Source organism: Pyrus communis, chromosome 6 (assembly GCF_963583255.1).
Source record: "Pyrus communis chromosome 6, drPyrComm1.1, whole genome shotgun sequence".
In the NCBI taxonomy this organism is placed as follows: Eukaryota; Viridiplantae; Streptophyta; class Magnoliopsida; order Rosales; family Rosaceae; genus Pyrus; species Pyrus communis.
Window position 1 is genome coordinate 14,545,826 of NC_084808.1, and position 21,248 is coordinate 14,567,073.

General features: G+C 37.1%; 1 protein-coding gene and 1 pseudogene across 2 annotated transcripts; both read left to right on the forward strand.

Annotated features, from left to right (window-relative positions):
* LOC137737092 (3-isopropylmalate dehydratase large subunit, chloroplastic-like) lies at nt 1–3,881 on the forward strand. 2 transcript variants are annotated; one of them, XM_068476455.1, is made up of 8 exons: nt 1–794; nt 916–1,031; nt 1,117–1,212; nt 1,426–1,475; nt 1,998–2,052; nt 2,165–2,296; nt 2,466–2,794; nt 3,042–3,881. In XM_068476455.1, exons 2-7 carry the CDS (start codon nt 936–938, stop codon nt 2,781–2,783), a joined length of 747 nt encoding a protein of 248 aa, XP_068332556.1. In that variant the 5' UTR covers nt 1–794; nt 916–935; the 3' UTR covers nt 2,784–2,794; nt 3,042–3,881. The 2 variants fall into 2 exon arrangements, with proteins under 2 accessions (XP_068332556.1, XP_068332557.1); XM_068476456.1 differs by lacking the exon at nt 1–794 and having other exon boundaries at nt 825–1,031.
* Nucleotides 3,882–10,523: 6,642 nt separating this feature from the next.
* LOC137736094 (3-isopropylmalate dehydratase large subunit, chloroplastic-like) lies at nt 10,524–20,344 on the forward strand (annotated as a pseudogene).
* The last annotated feature ends 904 nt before the right edge of the window (nt 20,345–21,248 follow it).

Consider the following 21,248-nt stretch of genomic DNA (forward strand, 5'->3'; position numbering starts at 1 on the left):
TGGTTTTCGAAAGTGCACTGGCAGGCATGATGAGTTCATGAAACTTTGATATTGTGCACTTGAAAGGATTTTAGTAAATGGTTGATTTAGATTGATTTATACAGTTATAGATTGTTGTATATGTCCTGGAAGCAAGTGTTGCGTGAGGTGTTTAGATACATGCCATATGAAACAACTGGCTCTAGTACCATTTGCATGTGACACTCAAGTTTTATTAAGCACAAGTACCACGTCTGCATGCCCAAGTTGAGATGTTTTCATCTTATATTATGTTCTAATACTAGGAGGTGGGGTTTTCATTTGGTTTCCCTTTGATTTTTGAAGCTACGGGTTAGACTTTATAAAAGCCATAACTTTACTGTATTATTTGATATTGTTCATTGGGATCATGAAGGCAATATCAAGAAGGGTACATGTTGCAGCCTCACTCAATCTGAGGTCTGAATGTCTCAAAACAAATCATTGGACATTGTTAAAAACTCAGAAAACAGGAAAGTACTCCATGTAGAGAACCGAAAAGGGAGAATTATGCTTTTTGATAAGCTAAATGTGTTTCTCTTTCCAATATGAGCTATGAGTGATCCAGGTTGTTGTATCTGTTGATTCACAATTTCTGCAGTACTGCTTTATCTCATACTTTAATGTTATAATTGTTTGCAGTAATTTCTGTGAATTTTATTGTGTTTTCGTACTTTTCTGATTTCCTTCTAAAATTGCAGGTGCCACCAACATTGAGATTTGTGATGGATGGTGAAATGCCCGACTATTTGCTTGCCAAATATTTGATTCTGCAAGTAAGTTTAACTGTTCTCAAAGCATTTTTTTTTTCACTCAGTCTGCATATACAAAGAAGTTAAAATTATAAAAGTTAGACTGATCATATGATTTTATTTGCTTAATATATAACACATCCAGGCTTGTTGTCTCCTTGATAAATGAATTTCATCTGGCAAATTATTGGTGAAATAACTGTTGCTGGTGGAACATATAAAGCTATGGAATTTGTTGGCAGCACTGTTGAAAGCTTATCTGTAAGTGAATTTTACTGTATGTATGATCATACCATTCATCTGGTTGTATCTGTTAATTACTCTTTCACAAACCTGTGCTGGACAGATGGAAGAACGAATGACATTATGCAACATGGTTGTTGAGGCTGGAGGTAAAAATGGTATTGTTCCTGCTGATAGCACTACATTTAATTACCTTGAGGTTAGTGCTACAAATCTTCAATGTTACGATGGCTCTCTCTCCCTCTCTTTCCCCTCCTTTAGAGTCAGTAAAATGGAGTTGGGAGCACAACATTTTCACGTTTTTTATTTTTTATTTTTTGGTGGGTGGCTGTCACAAATTTGTTCTTTTTGAATCTCACATACATTTGTGTTGTGTAGCACAGGCTATATAATTTTTAATGTTGAACTGCAGGATAAGACGTCTGTTCCCTATGAACCTGTTTACAGTGATGCTAAAGCAAGGTAATTAATGCTACTGATTATCCACATTTTATTAGACCATTTCATGATCCAGTTTATAACGTTTGAACTCTGAAGCATGTATTTTGCTTTCAACGTGGACATGCACTCTAGACTCTTATGTTCCTATTAGACTTAATAACGTTTTAATGCGATATATTTAAAATAGTATTTCCTATGGTTTTGAGGGACTTTTGACGCACTGATGGTGCATTTGAATTTTGACAATGTTATGTTAGTGGATGAGACATCATTCTATATTCATCTTTTTGAAAATATACTAGTAGAACTGTCACATTTAAAGTACCATGTGGTCATCATCTTATGTAGTTTAGTTCAGGTTGTCACGGACTACCTTATCATCATTTGTAAATCTACAGCAGATGTAAGAGAATTGGATGTTAAGCATACCTAGGATTTGAATATGCATATTCTTTTATTCCTTCTGTTGACTAACTTAAGATTTGTGAGATTTGGCTTTTTGGAATTCGTTTGTATTAATGAGTTTGTTTTGTGTACATTTAGATTTCTTAAAGAGTACAGATTTGATATCTCAAAATTGGAGCCATTGGTGGCAAAGGTGAGCAGCTCATAGATTGGTCTCTTATAGTTTAATCTCCCTTATAGATATTCAATGATTTGTAATTTTGCCTCTCTTCTACGGTTAATTCATAAAAAGAATTGTATTCCAGCCTCATTCTCCAGATAATCGTGCTTTAGCAAGAGAATGCAAAGATGTGAAAATTGACAGAGTATATATCGGTTCTTGTACTGGTGGAAAAACGGAGGATTTTATGGCTGCAGCCAGAGTTTTTCTAGCATCTGTAAGGAGTCAAATCTTTGTCACATGAGTATTGGGATATTGTTTACAGATGCTGACTTCGGATATTGTTTACATATTCTGTAATGTTGACTTCAATTGACATCTGAATGTTTTTTTTGGAAATTCTCTTTTCTTGGTTTAAGCTTCAAGATTTAATTCCTTTGCTGCAGGGGAAAAAGGTCAAAGTTCCCACATTTCTTGTGCCTGCTGCCCAAAAGGTTTGTCAAGCTACAGAATTAAGTGCTTCGGTGACAACATCTGTATATATAAATTTATCAAGAAATTTTATGAAAGGCATGATAAATGAAATCTTGTTTATTGTATATTCTGAAATCTGCGGGTTTGGATGGACGTGTATAGTCTGCCAGTTCCAGGCTCTGGTGGCAAGACTTGCTCCCAGATATCTGAGGAAGCTGGATGTGACGCACCTGCAACTCCCACTTGCGGTGCTTGCATGGGTGGTCCGAAAGACACGCATGCACGCTTAAATGAACCTCAGGCGAGTGCATCCTTTCTGCAACACATTCATAAGAATCTAATGTGCTCTCCTGTCTTGGGGCAGCTGGATGTCATGCATTGTTGCATTTCACTATGTCGTCTTCGATAGAATTGGGACTGACTTCCCTGCCTTTGGGGTTCATAACACAATTTGCAGATAACCTTGTTGCAAGGAGAACATCTTGGTTTTAGTTTCAATTGTATTGAAAATAAATACTGGTAGATTATTAACCATCTTGTCTTTGCAGGTATGCGTCTCGACAACAAACAGGAACTTCCCAGGTCGAATGGGTCACAAGGAAGGCCAGATATATCTCGCTTCCCCCTATACGGCTGCTGCGTCAGCTTTGACTGGTTGCGTCACCGACCCGAGAGAGTTTTTGCAGTAGGCGGTTTTATCATTACAATCTGATCAGTGTATGTCATCTTTATATTCTGCAACTAAATGCTGTTAGATAGCAGAGATTACGGGATAATGGGTATAACATCCATCCTACAAGGTTTTATGTCTTGTGATTGTCGGGTAGCTGCCATATTGTATGTGTAATCGTTTGAGCATGTTAGAATGTATTTATGAAACGATGGACTAAAGAGGGCTTGTCGGTGAACTTCTCACTCTATGCAGCATAGTCCGTTCCAACACAGAACGGAGGTGAGTTATAAGAGCCAGTAACACGATCACAATCAATGGTGAGATGCTGCTCAATACCAGTAACTCTCAGAGATTACTCTCTGTATAACAAGAGCAAAGCTCTGATACCAATTAAAATTGGTATTAGGCGGAATATTCTGCTAATAAAAAATTTAACTTTGCACAGTAGACTAGTCAAATGAGCTAGCTAACTAGTTACAAGTTTTTCAGTGACAGAAAGTACAATTGCAAGAACTAAACTTAATTGACTAGTATGTCTAACTAGTCAGAGTCTACCTAGATTTGTCTAACAACAAAAAATCACAAATTGGAACACATTCACATATTTGTCTATTATGCAAACAACAATGACAAAACAATTATGAATTAAAGTAGGCTGAATTGACTAGTCAAATTCACTAGTCAACCAAGTACAAATTCGTTAGTTAACCAAGCACAAATCTATCAAACATACTTAGTTTCCTACAAGTTATTCAAGTCAACAACAATTCAATTCATTACTCATAATATGCAATGTAAACTTAGTCTCAAACACATATCATATAACGACCCATAGGATTCATGTAACATATGCTAATAAATAAGATATGTGGACAAGTGTAACTAACAGAGAACAAAAGAAGTTTTTTATCGGAAAAACCACCTCTCAGTTAAAAAACTGGGGACTTGTGTAACCTCACTTTGCACACTATCTTTAGTCTTCACGAGGAGGCAACTCCAACCTTAAACTCTTCTCCTTGTGGCACCAGGAGCAACACGTCCAATGCAAAATGATATGATGATGATGATGATATGAGATGTGGATTCAAATGACAAGTTAGTTTATCCAGTCAAACAGTTAAAATAAGAAACTAACTAAGAATCCAAATAAAGGTATATTGATTTGAAACTAAAATCTAGACCATGAACAATGCAAACCTTTTTCAAATATGATGTGGGTGAGCTAGCACAAGTTTAAGGCATGAGAAAGGTGTATGTTGCTAGGGTTTCACAGAAACAAGAAGCGGAAGCTCAAAGAGCTTATGGCACTCTCTTGAAATTGCAATTTATCTAACCCAAAACAAAGGAGCATCTAAGAAGATTTAAGCAAACATTTTCATGGATAGTTTTGTGATTATTCAATGAAGAACTTTACCTAGAAAAATGTTTGATGCTCCTAGAGGATCTGAGTTGGAGAGGAAAAACAAAGATACTCCTTTAAAATATCATCTATCTCAGCCAAGGAGGAAATGAAATCCTCTAACACTATTGATGAGCGGATTTTATATTATATATTTAACCCTATTATTAGTATATTTTGGTTAATATTTTGGAAGAATTTTGATACTTTGAATTGTATTTCTAATATAGGACTGTCGACTTCCTCTGGAGCAAAACATAATTAAATGGACGAATTTTGGAGTAATTCTAGTTGGAGGACGTTCGTGAGTCACTTGGCTTGATCGTGTCAAAATATTAGAATTCTCCACCAAGCAATTATTTTCTGGTGACAAAATAAAGGAGCAATGCGCAGTGCTGGAATAGTGACGTTTTGGGCTTGAATTGCGTTTTTGGAGTCCAAGGTGACCTCGGATGGGTTCGTGGCCTTCTGGAGATGTGTTCAGAACGTCCCGATCTTCAAAACAAGCTATTATAGGCCGGATTTGGAGGATTTCTGAGGCTAAAACGTGGCTGGACATTTTCCTTGCAGTTTTTCCTAGTTTAATTAGGACTTTATTTTCTAAGTATTTTATTTTATTATTTACTTTCCTAGTTGGAATAAGAGACCTATGTTTTAGGGTTTGTGCGATGGCTCAGCAATTATATTGCTTGGCCGTTCTTAGTTTGAGGTTACGCTTCCTTTATTCAACTTTGGAGACAAGGAGAATTGCTAGGGTTCTTGAAGATTTTCTACTCGGAGGTGTTTTCATTCTTATTCATTTTAATGATATTTCCTTTGATTTTTATTATGAGTATGCATAACTAATTCTTGCTAGGGTTAGGCCATGAACCTTAGTAAGAATATGTAGTTTTATTAATTTGCTTGTAAATGGATGCATGCTTACTTTGAATTATTAATCACTGCGATTAAAACTATCTATATATTTTATTGATTGATCACCATTAGGGCATTTAGACAAGTAATTTGATGCAATTTCTGTTGGAACATCATCCTAAAATTGAGGAGGGCTTCTTGTGATTAGTAATTGTAAGTTCACTTAAGGCGAACATCACGCTCTTAAGGGTTGCATGGTTTTTCAAAGAGTTTTCACGAAACTTAGTGAGTCTTGCATGTTTATATTTGATCTAAACATCACAGACGGATTGCATGCTAGATATACGTTTTCGCTTGAACATCACAAGGAAAATATGCATTAGGAAAACCTAACCTTCAATTCAAAGCATGGATGTGGAAATTCATAAGTAATTGATAGAATTGCATAGGATTGTGACGGTGACGGCTAAACCCTAGTCTTTCCCTAAATTGATTTTTAATTAAAAAACGTTTTTCTGTTTGCTGCTTTTATTTTCCAACTTCTAGGTTTCTTTAAATTGTTAATTCAATATTTTCAAACTCAAAAATCTCAAATCCTTGATAAAAATCTGTTTTAATAGTTAATTAAGAGTTGATTTAATTACGAATTAGTCAAACAATCTTTGGGGACAACGACCTTGCATGAACAATTAGACTACAATTACCTTGTATTCTTGCAAGTATTTTCAGTGATTTTAACCCTACTTTTGCATGTGGTAAAAATTCTATCAACTATTAAACAAACTTTGATTGCTGTAAATTGCGTGCCCAGCTCATAATTCTGACGGGTCAACTTCACTCGTCAGAATGCATAAAAAATTTAAATGTGAAATGCATATGCATGTACAAGCCTTACTTGTGATGAAGCAACACCATTTGCACTTTGATCTTCCATAACCCTGATTTTATAAACCAAGTATCCTAAAGTCCCATCTAAAGAAAACTGATCTAAAGAGCATGTGTTGCACATATTTACAAGATTGACAAGAAAAGTAAAAAACAACCAAATCTAGACTTCACACACCACATACACAAAAGCCACCACGAATGTAGGTTTGCCACAAAACTGACAGACGCGACAAACCTGACATTACTAGATTAGGAGCAATCCAAATGGCTCGCTAGACGCTTGAGTTTTAGAATATGACTTAACAATTTTACTTTTTAAGTTGTAAACTTGTATACCATCATAACCATGAACGGATGATTCTAGACGAATAAAAAAGTTCGCACACTGAAAATATGCAAGTTACACTTGTACCTGAACAACCAACCAAGTATGAGACCAATAGGAAGTCGTTTATGGCATAAGTAAACAAGTAGGTAACATCATCTAATTCATAGTCTCTCATATTTCAAGTAACTAAATACGCTTATTGTGGAATTAAAATGTATATCAATCCTCAACAACAATTTGAATATGCCATTATTGTGAAAGTAAATGTATCGCAAATAGGAGAGAATTTTTTTTTTTTTTTTACCGAGAACACAACTCGGTACACTAGGTGTTATAGTGCAAGTAGTTGGATACCTGAAAAAAAAAACTTCCAACCACTTTTATTTTGAAATTTGGGGTACCGAATCCTGTCTCAAATGTGCACCAAAGCGTATTCGCAATACATTAAAAATTTCTCCTCAAATAGCACTACTAATCTTCAATTATCCTTTACTCTCTTTTGGGAATCCACGTGACGAAAATCATATGGTAATGTCAGCTATGCGGTTAAAGAAAACACTTTTAAGTATGAGACCAAGAGGAATGTATATCAATCCTAATAGGAGATATTTGTTGTACTGAGAACATGACTTAATACGCTAAGTGTTATGATACAAGTGGTTGGATACTTAAAAAAAATTCAGACCACTTTTATTTTGAAATTTAGTGTACCAGATCGTGTTTTCAATGTGCATCGAACCGTATTCACAATACACTAAAAATTTCTCCTCAAATAGCACTACTAATCTTCAACTATCCTTCAGTCTCTTTTGGGAATTCATGCGACGGGAATCATATGGTAATGTTAGCTATGTGGTTAAAGAAAATGGAGTTTTAATGAAACATTCCCGATACTGTTCACTTTTAACAAAAAACCTCATTTTTACCTTTCCTTGGTACCATTCACTACACCTTTATTTGTCATTTTTCATTAAAACTAAAGTTTTCTTGAACTTTTCGTTAGTTTTCCTTAAAGAAAACGCTTCACAATAAATTTGTTGAGTGATTAAACTTGTTATCAACATCCAACAAAAAAAAAAAACCCTGTTATCGACATCAGATTTCTCATATAATTTGCTCAATATTTGTGCGCCTGATAAAAAAAATCATTAAAATGGTTTAGGTGTGAAACTATATTTGCCACGTAATATTACAGTCTAATGATATTTTGTTTCATTTGTATTTAAATTCAAATCTCATGAACAAATTTAAAACTAATTTATTACTGCCTATCAAGGCAACTATGTCATTATATAAAAATATAAAAGTGTGAATAATACGCTAGACTTTTCACCTTTTACCCCTTCCACATGACAATCACACTACTAAATTTGGTTAAAATTTCAATAGAAACTACAATGTTAAATCTAAAGTACAAATCATACTTTTGCATTTTTTTCCCTTTTATAAGTAATATTTTACACTAATATATTATAAAGTGATTAATGCGTGATCAAGGTTGGTTAAGTGAAGTATGGTGTTTGAAATTTGTTCACTACTCTTGGAATGTCACTTTAAATATGCTTTAAACCACTCGGGTTAATAAGGACGCCCCACCTATTACGTGCAGGGGTAACAAACAAACAAAACTAAATAAGTTCTGGGAAACGTGTGGTATGCTGCTGCTACGTACATTTGGTCGACTGCTACGTTGTCTCCGATGATCGCAGCTCCCCCTTTGGACAACATAAAATAACTAAAGTAGTTCATCTTAAACGGAGCAACACCAACTGCACACTTCCACATGTCATTTCTGCTTCACAGTCACTTCCACTCCAAAACAAACGTAGCAGAGAAATTTTTTATTATGACCGGAATACGAGTGGTACACTATATGTTTTTATAGAAGTGGTAGAAACTTTTACTTTTTAAGTTATTAACTTTTTAACACACATATCCTATCATTTATATAGTAACACATGATATTCTACCCCATGTACCGGTCACATATCCACTCCAAAACACACAGCCCTCCACCGCTCGCCGGAGAAATTTTTCATTATGACTGGAACACAACTCTTATATCATTTAATTCATAGTCTTTCACATTTCAAATAACTAAGTACGCCCTTATTGTGGAATTAAAATGTATATCAATCCTCAACAACAATTTGAATATGCCATTATTGTGAAAGTAAATATATTGCAAATAGGAGAGATTTTTTTTACCGAGATCATGACTCGGTACACTAGGTGTCATAGTACAAGGAGTTGGATAATCGGAAAAAAAAAAACTCCCAACCACTTTTATTTTGAAATTTAGGGTACCGAATCGTGTCTCCAATGTGCATTGAAACATATTCGCAATGCATTGAAAATTTCTCCTCAAATAGCACTACTAATCTTCAATTATCCTTTACTCTACTTTGGGAATCCACATGACGAGAATCATATGGTAATGTATATCAATCCTAATAGGAGAGATTTTTTGTATATGAGAAAACACTTTTAAGTATGAGACCAAGAGGAATGTATATCAATCCTAATAGGAGAGATTTTTTGTACTGAGAATATGACTCAGTACACTATTATGATACAAGTGGTTGGATATTTCAAAAAAAAAAAACTTCCAACCACTTTTATTTTGAAATTTAATGTACCAGATCGTGTTTCCAATGTGCACTGAACCGTATTCACAATATACTGAAAATTTCTCCTCAAATAACACTATTAATCTTCAATTATCCTTCACTCTCTTTTAGGAATCCACACGACAAGAATCATATAGTAATGTCAACTATGCGGTTAAAGAAAACGCTTCACAACAAATTTGTTGAGTGATTAAATTTGTTATCAACATCCACTATCAACATCGGATTTCTCATATAATTTGCTCAATATTCATGTGTCTGATTAAAAAAACAAATCGGTAAAATGATTTAGGTGTGAAACTATATTTGCCATGTAATATTATAGTCCAATGATATTTTGTTTTACTTGTAAGTGAGAAGTTTAAATTCAAATCTCATAAACAAGTTTAAAATTAATTTATTACTGCCTATTAATGTAAATATATCATTATATAAAAAAATAAAAGTGTGAATAATACGTTAGACTTTTCACCTTTTACCATTCCACATGACAATTTCAATAGAAACTACAATGTTAAATCTAAAGTACAAATCATACTTTTCATTTTTTTTCCCCTTTTATAAGTAATATTTTACACTAATACATTATGAAGTGATTAATGGGTGATCGAGGTTGGTTAAGTGAAGTATAGTGTTTGAAATCTGTTCAGTACTATTGTAACGTCACTTTAGGTATGCTTTAAACCACTCGGGTCAGTAACTAAATAAGTTCTGAGACACGTGTGGTATGCTGCTGCTACGTAAATTTGGTCGACTGCTACATTGTCCCAGATGATTGCAGCTCCCCTCGACAACATAAAATAACTAAATCAGTCCATCCTAAACGGAGCAACACCAACTGCACACCTGCACATGTCATTTCTGCTTCCGTCACTTCCACTCCAAAACACACGCCCCTCAGCCGGCGCCTCCCACAAGTCGCAAAACCAAAACACAGAACATTAGCATCACAGCGTAGCTTGACCCAACCCAACTGTGGATGGCATGCCCGTTTCTGCTGGTAAACCTCTTGTATGTATGCGAGGCCAATACAACATATCAACTTACAAGTCCTCTCTTACTGCTTCGTTTGTTAATAACCATAACCAATCACAGAAATAAAAGAAAGAAGGAATTCATTTGCATTTAACTCATTGCTTGATGGCATATTTTCTTCGTTTAGCTTACTATTCATCATCTCTGAAGGTGTGCTGATTATTTTTGAAAAGGTCTATTTTTCATATCTGAGATTTTGTAATCACTGCAGTTTTTGTTGTCATGGGGTATAAACAGTGCTTCATTATTTTGACATTGCAGGTTTGGAACCGTGAAAAGGTTGTAATCATACCTGACCATTATATATTTACAACTAATGAACGTGCGAACCGTAATGTGGATATCTTGAGGGATTTGTGCACGGAGCAAAACATCAAGTACTTCTATGATATAAAGGATAAGTAATTTCAAGGTGTGGCTTTTAAGTGTTCAGATATTGAGTTTAGTTGACAATTTGGTAGGCCAACCCAGATTATAAGGGCTTATGCCATGTTGCTCTTGCAGTCTTGCTCAAGAAGGTTATTGCAGGCCGGGGGAGGTACTTTCCCTTGAAGAGTTCAATATTATTATTTTATGGTTTTTCAGTCCAAAAAAGCAATCAAACACCTGATTTGGTCTTCAGGTCCTGCTGGGTACAGATTCTCATACATGTACTACTGGAGCTTTTGGACAATTTGCTACTGGAATTGGGAACAATGATGCAGGATTTGTATTGGGCACTGGGAAGCTTCTTCTCAGGGTTTGCAGATTTTAAGTAAGTTTTCATTTCTGCTTTCCTGATCACATATAATTGTCACTGTCTGGCGGATTTCATGCAAATGGTTTTAATTCCACCGATAGGTTAGCTTCCACTAACATAATATTGGTGAATATTGGCCCCCTTAACCCCGTTTAGGCTTCATAGAGTGCTTTGCAAGTATAAAAAAATTGAGTCATTGATATTATTTGCTGATCTTGTTACACTGTAGTGCTTCAATGGTTTTGGAGTCATTTCTTACCTCCTCTTTTGTTTTATTTATATTGTGATGATAATAATTAGTTTCTAAGTTCTTTGCAATAAATGAAGGGTTAATGAACCATCGTCATTGGTACCATGATCTTCCATCAGATATGTTACATCTACAGACTGATAGAATCAGTGATTTTTGGCAGAGTATTCGACTTCAAACATCAAGAACTTTGTATTTTGTTGAAGAAAGTAGTAGTATTTGTGTTGTAATAAGTGATAGGAAAACAATATGAAATGGCTTCGAATAGAAGGTAGTGACAACCAGTATAATTTAAATGCATGTTGCAGAACTTTTCTGCCTTCGTTACTCTTATTTAAGTGTGGTCATGAAGGTAGTGATAGTTTTCTAAAGTGCACTAGCAGGCGTGATGAGCTTGTGAAACTTTGTTATCATGCACATGAAAGGATTTTAGTAAATGGTTGATTTAGACAATTTTAGATTGTTGTATATTTCCAGGAAGCAAGTGCCGCTTGAGGTGTTTAGATACATGCCATATGAAACAACTGGCTCTAGTAGCATTTGCATGTGATGCTCAAGTTTTATTGAGCACAAGTACCACGTTTGCAAGGCCAGGTTGAGATGTTTTCATTTTATATTATGTTCTATTATTAGGAAGAGGGGTTTTCATTTGATTTCCCTTTGATTTTTGAAGCTACGGCTTAGACTTTATAAAGGCCATTAGACTTGGCTGTATTATTTGATTTTGTCATTGGGATCATGGAAAGGCAATATCAAGAAGGGTACATGTTGCAGCCTCACTCAACCTGAGGTTTGACCGTTTCAAAACAAATCAATGGACATTGTTAAAAATTTAGAAAACAGAAAGTAAACCATATAGAGAACCTAAAAGGGGGAATTATGCTTTTGATAAGTTCAATGTGTTTCTCTTTCCTGTATGAGCTATGACTATGAGTGATTGAGGTAGGTGTATCTGTAGATTCACAATTTCTGCTGTATTGCATATATCTCGTGCTTTAATGTTATTGTTGTTTGCACTAATTTCTGTGAATTTTATTGTATTTTCATACTTTTCTGATTTCCTTCTAAATTTGCAGGTGCCTCCAACATTGAGATTTGTGATGGATGGTGAAATGCCCGACTATTTGCTTGCCAAAGATGTGATTCTGGAAGTAAGTTTAACCAGGTCTCAAGGCATTTTCTTTATTTTTCATTCAGTCTGCATAGCTTACGAAAAAGTTAAAATTCTAAGAGTGAGACAGATGATCATATGATTTTATTTGCTTGATATATAACACATCCAGCCTTGTTGTTTCCTTGATATATTTCATATGGCAGATTATTGGTGAAATATCTGTTGCTGGTGGAACATATGAAACTATGGAGTTTGTTGGCAGCACTGTTGAAAGCTTATCTGTGAGTGAATATAACGGTTGTTACCGCATGTATGATCATACCATTCATCTGGTTTTATCTGTTAAGTACTCTTTCACAAACCTGTGCTGGACAGATGGAAGAAGGGATGACATTATGCAACATGGTTGTTGAGGCTGGGGGTAAAAATGGTGTTGTATCTTGAGGTTAGTGCTACAATCTTCAAATGCTGCGATGGCTCTCTCTCTCCCCCTCTCTTTCCCGTCCTGCTTTAGAGTCAGTAAAAATGGGCTTGGAAGCACTACATTTTCTTGTTACTGTTACGTTTTATGTTGTCTAGCACAAGCTACATAATGTTTTATGTTGCATTGCAGGATAAGATGTCTGTTCCCTATGAACCTGTTTACAGTGATGAAGAAACAAGAATTACAAAATAGTGGATAAGAAATTCACCATGTAGCAAAGCTAGCTAAGACCTCTCAAATAGATATGATTACAAGTAACATAACCTCAACCATAATCATTTTATGGCTGCTAACATATCCCACACTATATGAGAAAGAGAATAATTCTTGAACTCATTCGAAACTGATGCCCATAGCGTTGCCCAGTATCTTACTCTACCCCATAGTTCTGCTACCCCCACTCCATTACAATCCTCAAAAACTCTTCTGTTATGCTCCAACATTTACACAAACTGCACCAATGGGAAGAAATACAAATAAAAGGCCTTTGATTTTGAACTTGATCACAAGTGTTGACCTTCCCAGTAGCCACTAACCACACAAGAACTTTGACCTTCGGAGGAGCTTTTGATTTCCAAATCTGAGAAAAGGGTGGAAAATGTTGCAAAGTTCCATTGTTGCTTAAGAAAGAGCTATCGGATTTACAAGTGAACAATCCTGATAAGTCTAGTTTCCACCTTCTATTACCCATTCTTGATTGAATCAACGAACATTTTCCACCTTCTGTAATAACCTAGCCGCCTCTTCTATCTCTAACTCATTCAAATTTCTTCTGAAATCAAAATTCCAGCTCAAAGAATGAAGAGAAAAATCCACAAAACTTGAAATGCTCTAGTTGTACATTCTCGATAACAAGAATAATCTAGGATATTTCTCTTTCAATGGTCCACCTTCCAACCAATCATCCTCCCAAAACCTCACCCTCTCCCCGTTGCCCACCTCAAACTTGCAACACTATAGGAACGATTGAAGACCAAACAAAATATCTTTCCAAGGGCGACGACTTGAAACACGCAGCGAAGGATTTGCATCCCACCCATTCTCCTGCAACCCGTACTTGCTTCTTATCACCTTGTGCCAGAGAGAATTTGATTCCTTTGGGAATCTCCACAACCATTTAGCTAGTAACGCTTCATTCCGTTTCCTCAAATTCCCCACACCTAAACCCCCTTCCTTCTTACTTTTAATAACTACCTCTCATTTCACCAAATGGTTTTTCTTTCCTTCCTCTACCCTTTCCCAAAGAAGCCCTATCAATAGTTTTTCTAGCCGTCCAATCAGCCCACAAGGAATTTTGAACAAAGACATGTAATAAATTGTCAAACTTCCCAAAATAGATTGAATCAAAGTTAATCTACCGCCTCTAGATAAGAAAGCCTTCTTCCAACTTTGAAGTCTTTTTTCCATCTTTTCTACACCTGGATCCCAAAACATAAGTGCACTTGGACTTCTCTCAAAAGGGAGACCCAAATACTTTATTGGCCAGCTACCCACCTCACAACCCCAAGAATCTGCCATCCTTTTAATTTTCTCGCAATTTGAGTTTATTCCAGCCAAAGAGCACTTTGCTTTGTTAATTTTCAAACCTGAAACAGTACAAAATAAGTTGAGCAACTCTAATAAATTGTTCCAAACTTCCTCAGCCCCCGCCAAGAAAAAAATGGTGTCATCAGCAAATTGAAGATGCGAAATCTCCACCTTTTCTTGCCCAATGCACAAACCTTTGATCAGATGATTCGCTTGTGCCTTCTCCAACAATCTACTCAAAACATCAACTAATAAGGTGAAAAGAAAAGGTGACAGTGGATCATTTTGTCTCAAACCTCTTGAAGCTTTAAATTTTCCTCTAAGCCTCCCATTGATCAAAACTGAGAAATTTGCGGAACTTAGACAACCTTGCACCCGTTTCTTGCATCTATTGCCAAAACCTTTTCTTTGTAAGACTTCATCCAACAATCTCCACTCCACATGATCATAAGCCTTTTCAAAATCAATCTTGAACACCAATCCCTCCTTTTTCTTCTGCCTTACCTCTTCTACAACCTCATTTGCAATGAGGACCGCATCCAAAATTTGTCTACCTTTAACAAAAGTTCCTTGATATAGAGAGATTGTGCTACCCATAACCTCCCTTAGTCTTGATGCAAGCACTTTCGCCACAATTTTGTATAAACTAGCAACTAGGCTTATAGGCCTGTAGTCAGTCACTCTCAAAGAATCCGACTTTTTCGAAATAAGACAGATGAATGTTTCATTTGTCACCACATTTATTAACCCTTTCTCAAAGAACTCCTCCATCACCTTCAAAATATCCACTTTCAAGATATCCCAGCAATTTTGAAACATTAGCAAAGAGAACCCATGGTGACTTATCCCTTCCACAATCAAAAATTGCTCTTTGAACTTCCAATTCCTCAAAAGGCCTCTCAAGCCAAGCTGCCTCAGATTCACTTATTGAGCACTAGTTAATGCCTTCCAAACCCCAACACACCTCTTCATTGCTGCTAAACAGGGACTTGAATCTGAGAATACTCCAACCAAAGATTCAATAACTAAGATTTGTTTTGTGTTCATATCACTATTATACCCCCAGATCTTCCTTGTGTAAGGGCGCCTCTCTTTAAATCTACTTCCCCAAACACCTGCCACTAGCCTCCTGTCTATTGATGCTTTCTTTGTTTCTTGTAAAATTACAATGTCGGGCTTTAAGCGACAAAATTGTTCTTTCAAAGATATCCTCTTCTGCCTACTTCCCAGACCTCTAATTTTCCAGCTAATTATCTTCATTAAGTTTGACAATGCCCCTCTGAACTTTTTTATCTCCCTTCTTTCCATCCACATACTTGCTAAAATTGACTTTCTCAGTATTCTTTCCATGAAATAAAGACCTTTTCAGTGGAACCCAAGAAACTTTCATATTTGACATGAAATTGGTAGTTCGACTATTTGCCTCACATTTGACCAATACGAATCCCAACCTGCTATACTTTAACAAATTCTTGTTCTTTTCAGTATCCTTGATTTCAACTTGTTCCACAGCGTCTGAAACTCTATAATACGACTGAGAAACCACCTCATCCAATGTCGATCTTGTTTCCACGGTTGTATCAGTGAAGAGATTCTCAAGCACGCCATCAAAGCGTTCAATAACATAAAAGATTTCTTTTTCATCTTGCGAAGAATCACCAAGCTCCTCTTCTGAGTCTGATGATTGCGACATGTTTTCTTCTTCACCAAACTCGAACGGACATGAAGAATCAAAACCAAAATTCCTTTGTCAATCTGGACTTGTCCACAAAACTGTTGTTCAAGGTTATCTCCTTCAACTCCCTTAGTTCATCCACACTAAAAAAACTAAACCCTTTACCTCTCTTTGTTCAGATAATTCCCCCTCAATCAACTCGCCTGATGGGCATATTGCATCGTCATCATCATCAATCTCCTTTTATTCCTGTTCACAAACACCATCTAGGAGTGTGAGATTGGGAGATTTAAATTCCTTCTGCTTAGGCCCCTCGAGTAGAGTCTGATAAGATCCAAACTCATCTGGAAAAAAAATGATTAAATCTTTTTCCAACTCTGTCAGATTTTCCATATCTCCCAAGGAAATTCAATTTTAAGGACGTTGGGTTTCTTCTTGAATCGCCATCGGAATAAGCTCCCTTAACCAAAAGGTGATGAGAGCTCTTCTCTGTTGAAATTTGAGAAGTGCTACTTCCTGTTGTCGACCAAGTTGTGTACCTTGGTTCCACCAAAAAAGTTGCCTGCTTATTTTCCTTGGCTAAAAATTCTTTTCCTTGTGGGATCAGAAATCTTAGCCCATTGAATTCTAAAGTTATTAGGCATTGGCACGACCCAACAATAAGTTTTTGTGGGTCAAACCCCACCTTCCCTCCATAGTTAATATTAAAATCCTCCTTATTAGTGGCAGGCCCACATGCCTCTAAAGCCTTATCTTTATCCGTATAGAGCCCACTTTTGTGACTAAAATCCCCTTTTGACCTATTAAAATAATACCCATCTGTTGAAGACATCCTTTCATCCTCCAAAACACGCTTTCCTTCTAGGGAATTACCCTTAACATCTGTCAACTTTTCTGCTCCTGACAACACACCTTGCTTTCTTCCAGACTTTTTAGAGACAGGAAATTCAAACTCCCTAATCCGCCCACCATCTATCAACTTATCTCCTGATAGCACACATTGCTTTCTTCCAGAACCAATAGTGACAGGACATTCAAATTCCCCAATCTGAAAGCACACAAGTGTCCCCACTGTAGGGCTTGACTGTTGTTCCACAGTTGAAGTTTTCTTCACCGGAGAGAAAATTCCGGTCACCCTCTGTGTCTTCAGTTCGGCCTTCATGGAACGTCGTGGCATCTTAAAGTGACCTGAATCACCACAATCGGCTATCGAAACCTTAGGCCTCCTTGCTGGTGAGAGTTGACTAATTTTAACCCTGAAAACAGAGTCTCCATCTGCCACGTTAACGAACTCTAGAATAAATCTAGTGGTGTTGTGTTTGATTTTTAACTTTGCTTCAAGCAAATAATCAAAATCAGTTGTTTTGCGATCAATTTCTACCAGACCACCACAGGCATCGCCGATCTTTTGAAAGAAGACGTTGGTCTAAAAGCGCGGCTGTAAACCTTCCAGAGCAATCCATCTGCCGTAACTAACCACCTTCCTCTCGCCTGATTTGATGATTTCCCACCACCCAGACAACACCACATCTGGGAACTCGCTCATGGAAAGAGCACCAACTTGAGCAATCTTTGTTACTTCCTCCTTGTCCTAACAAACAAACAAAGCCTTACTGCATTAGAAGGGCGAAATGAAGATTTCCTTTCATAGGAGAATTAGAAGTGAGGCCTCCACCTCTCTCCAAGGCTGATGCACCATGTGTCTCTCGCAAATGATTACACTCCCCCAGTTATAGATTTCCAGGAAGGTGTCACTCTTAGTCCAGCTTTCCTCGATCCATGATTTCTCATTTACGTTTAGAAGTGGTGCCAAATTTGTTGACTTCTTGCCTCCAAGAACTGTTGAGAGTTGTCCCACATCGGTGAGAGATAAGGTTTGTTATCTGCTTATATGGTCTTGGGCTACTCCTTATATTGCCAATTGGTTTTATGGTGGAACCCCAATTTCATCATGGTATCAGAGCGGGTTGTCCTCAGGTGAAGCCAAATGGCCACACGCGCTCCACATCACTCAGTTGTTGTCCACGTGTAGGCTTGAAAATCCACCACACATGCAAGAGCGTGTTGAGAGTTGTCCCACATTGGTGAGGGATAAGGTTTGCTATCTGCTTATATGGTCTTAGGCTACCCCCCATATTGCCAATTGGTTTTATGGTAGAACCTCAATTTCATCATGGTATCAGAGCGGGTTGTCCTCGTGTGAAGCCAAATGGCCACACGCGCTCCACGTCACCCAGTTGTTGTCCACGTGTAGGCTTGAAAATCTGCCACACGTGCGGGGGCGTGTTGAGAGTTGTTTCACATCGGTGAGAGACAAGATTTGCTATGCGCTTATATGGTCTTGGGCTACTCCTCATATTGTCAATTAGTTTTACGGTGGAATCCCAATTTCATCAAGACCTGCATCTCCATAAGAAACCTGAGGAACAACGACCGAGTGGCTTCTCGAGGACTCAATTACATCCCTCCTCACATTCCTTTTTGACTGAGATAGACTACTAGGAGAAACCCCCGCTTTCTTTCCTCCTCTCAGAATTTCAGACAGTAACTCCTCCATTCTTCTCCAGCTGAAGAAATTACTTCCTTTGGGAACGATGATATTCCTGACAAGCCCATCACTCTCTGTTTTGGACAGAACAAGGAAAATCCCGGTCTTGTTGTTGAATCTTTCGACCCAAAACTGGTAACTACCTTATCTTCATTTGTAAGTCAACCACCGATGTACGAGAATCGGATGTTAAGCATACCTAGGATTAGAATATGCATATTCTTTTATATTCCTTCTGTTGACTGACTTAAGATTCGTGAGACTTGGCCTTTTGGAATTCATTTGTATTAATGAGTTTGTTTTGTTTGCATTAGCTTTCTTAAAGAGTACAAATTTGATATCTCAAAACTGGAGCCATTGGCGGCAAAGGTGAGCAGCGCATAGATTGGTTTCTTATAGATTAATCTCCCTGTAGATATTCAATGATTGCTAAGTTTGCCTCTCTTCGACGGCTAATTTATAAATAAATAAAAAATAAAAAATAAATTGTGTTCCAGCCTCATTCTCCAGATAATCGTGCTTTAGCAAGAGATGCAAAGATGTGAAAATTGACAGAGTATTTATCGGTTCTTGTACTGGTGGAAAAACAGAGGGTTTTATGGCTGCAGCCAGAGTTTTTCTAGCATCAGTAAGGAGTCAAATCTCTGTCACATTACTTTTGCGATATTGTTTACATATGCTGACTTCCTTGGAAATTTGAAAGCTTTGTTTTTTTGGAAATTCTCTTTTCTTGGTTTAAGCTTAAAGATTTAATTCCTTTGCTGCAGGGGAAAAAGGTTAAAGTTCCCACATTTCTTGTGCCTGCTACCCAGAGGTTTTGTTAAGCTACAGAATTAAGTGCTTATGTGGCAGCATCCGTGGATATAAATTCATCAAGCCATTTATGAAATGCATGATAAATGAAATCTTGTTTTTTGAATATTCTTAAATTTGTAGGTTTGGATGGACGTGTATAGTCTCCCAGTACCAGGGTCTGGTGGCAAGACTTGCTCTCAGATATTTGAGGAAGCTGAATGCGACACACCTGCAAGTCCCAGTTGCGGCGCTTGCCTGGGTGGTCCGAAAGACACGTATGCTCGCTTAAATGAGCCTCAGGCAAGTACATCCTTTTCTGCAATACATCCACAAGGATCTAATGTGCTCTCATGTCTTGGGGCAGCTGGACCTCATGCATTGTTGCATTTCACTATATCGTTGTCTTCGATAGAATTAGGACTGACTTCCCTGCCTTTGGGGGTTTCATAACCCCATTTGCAGATAACCTTGTTGCAAGGAGAACATCTTGGTTTTTATTTCAATCGTATTGAAAATAAATACCGGTAGATTATTAACCATCTTGTCTTTGCAGGTATGCGTCTCAACAACAAACAGGAACTTCCCAGGCCGAATGGGTCACAAGGAAGGCCAGATATATCTCGCTTCCCCCTATACGGCTGCTGCGTCTGCTTTGACTGGTTACGTCACCGACCCGAGAGAGTTTTTGCAGTAGGCAGTTCTATCATTACAATCTGATCAGTGTATGTCATCTTTATATTCTGCAACTAAATGTTGTTAGATAGCAGAGATTACGGAATAATGGGCGTAACATCCATCCTGCAAGGTTTTGTCTTGTATATGTCGGGTAGCTGCCGTACGTATTGTATGTGTAATCGTTAGAGCATGTTAGAATGTATTTAAAATCATGATTTTATTTTAGGAAATTCTTGCATACAACTAAGCTAAATCCTTGAGCAAATTCTTTGAAATCTCACGAGTTTGAACTATGTGAAGGGATTTTGAACTTGAGTGCAAAAATGAAGAAGGCACTGCTCTAATCAATTTGACTACGTGTCAAGTCTGTGACGACTTGAGTAAATTGAATGCGGTCAAAACCCTCATAAAGTGATTGCGTCATTCCGCACTAATAATGTGAAGCCATATGTCTTAACTTTTTTACATGACACATTATTCGAACTAATAATGTGAAGCCATATGTCTTAACTCTTTTACGTGACACATTATTGACGTAGGACGATATGGTATCTTTAAGAAGTCTTTCCCTAGTGAAATGAATTGTGTCCCAAGAAACGGATTGCCCTAAGTCAGGAAGTTTCCCTCCAAACAAGGGACTTGTGGAAAGGGCACCTTGTCCCTCCAAACACAGGTCAAAAGACCAAATCAGAGAGTTTGTACAACTACTACAGCTTTACTACAAAGGCCAGACCAGTTGGGATTATGACAGTATTTACCCCAAGAAAACGGAAAAATAATTATGACAATCAGAAGATTGGGGTCCCTCCTCCGTTGTCATTTGTACCAGTTTGCAGTTGTAGAGCATTTAATTGAGTTTTTTTACCATGGAGCCGGATCCCCTCCGGATCATTTGGAACTGAGTCCACTCATAAAATGATCCGGACCATTGAAATTTGAGCCAACGACTATAATCATTATAACTTTTAAAAAAAAAACCCCTTGTTTATAATCGTTGGATCAAATTTCAATGGTCCAGATCATTTTATGAGTAAGCTCAGTTCCAAATGATCCGAAGGGGATCCGATTCCTTTTACCATGATTCAAAATTCAAGTTAAAACTAGGGGCAAAAGCACAGTAAATAAAAAGAAAGTAAAAGA

Excerpts from the sequence above, each read along its gene's own strand:
- LOC137737092 (XM_068476455.1), top strand. The coding sequence starts at position 936 with ATGAATTTCATCTGGCAAATTATTGGTGAAATAACTGTTGCTGGTGGA. Across the intron at positions 1,032-1,116 it reads GCACTGTTGAAAGCTTATCT|ATGGAAGAACGAATGACATT; the intron begins GTAAGTGAATTT and ends TGTGCTGGACAG. Across the intron at positions 2,297-2,465 it reads CCAGAGTTTTTCTAGCATCT|GGGAAAAAGGTCAAAGTTCC; the intron begins GTAAGGAGTCAA and ends CCTTTGCTGCAG.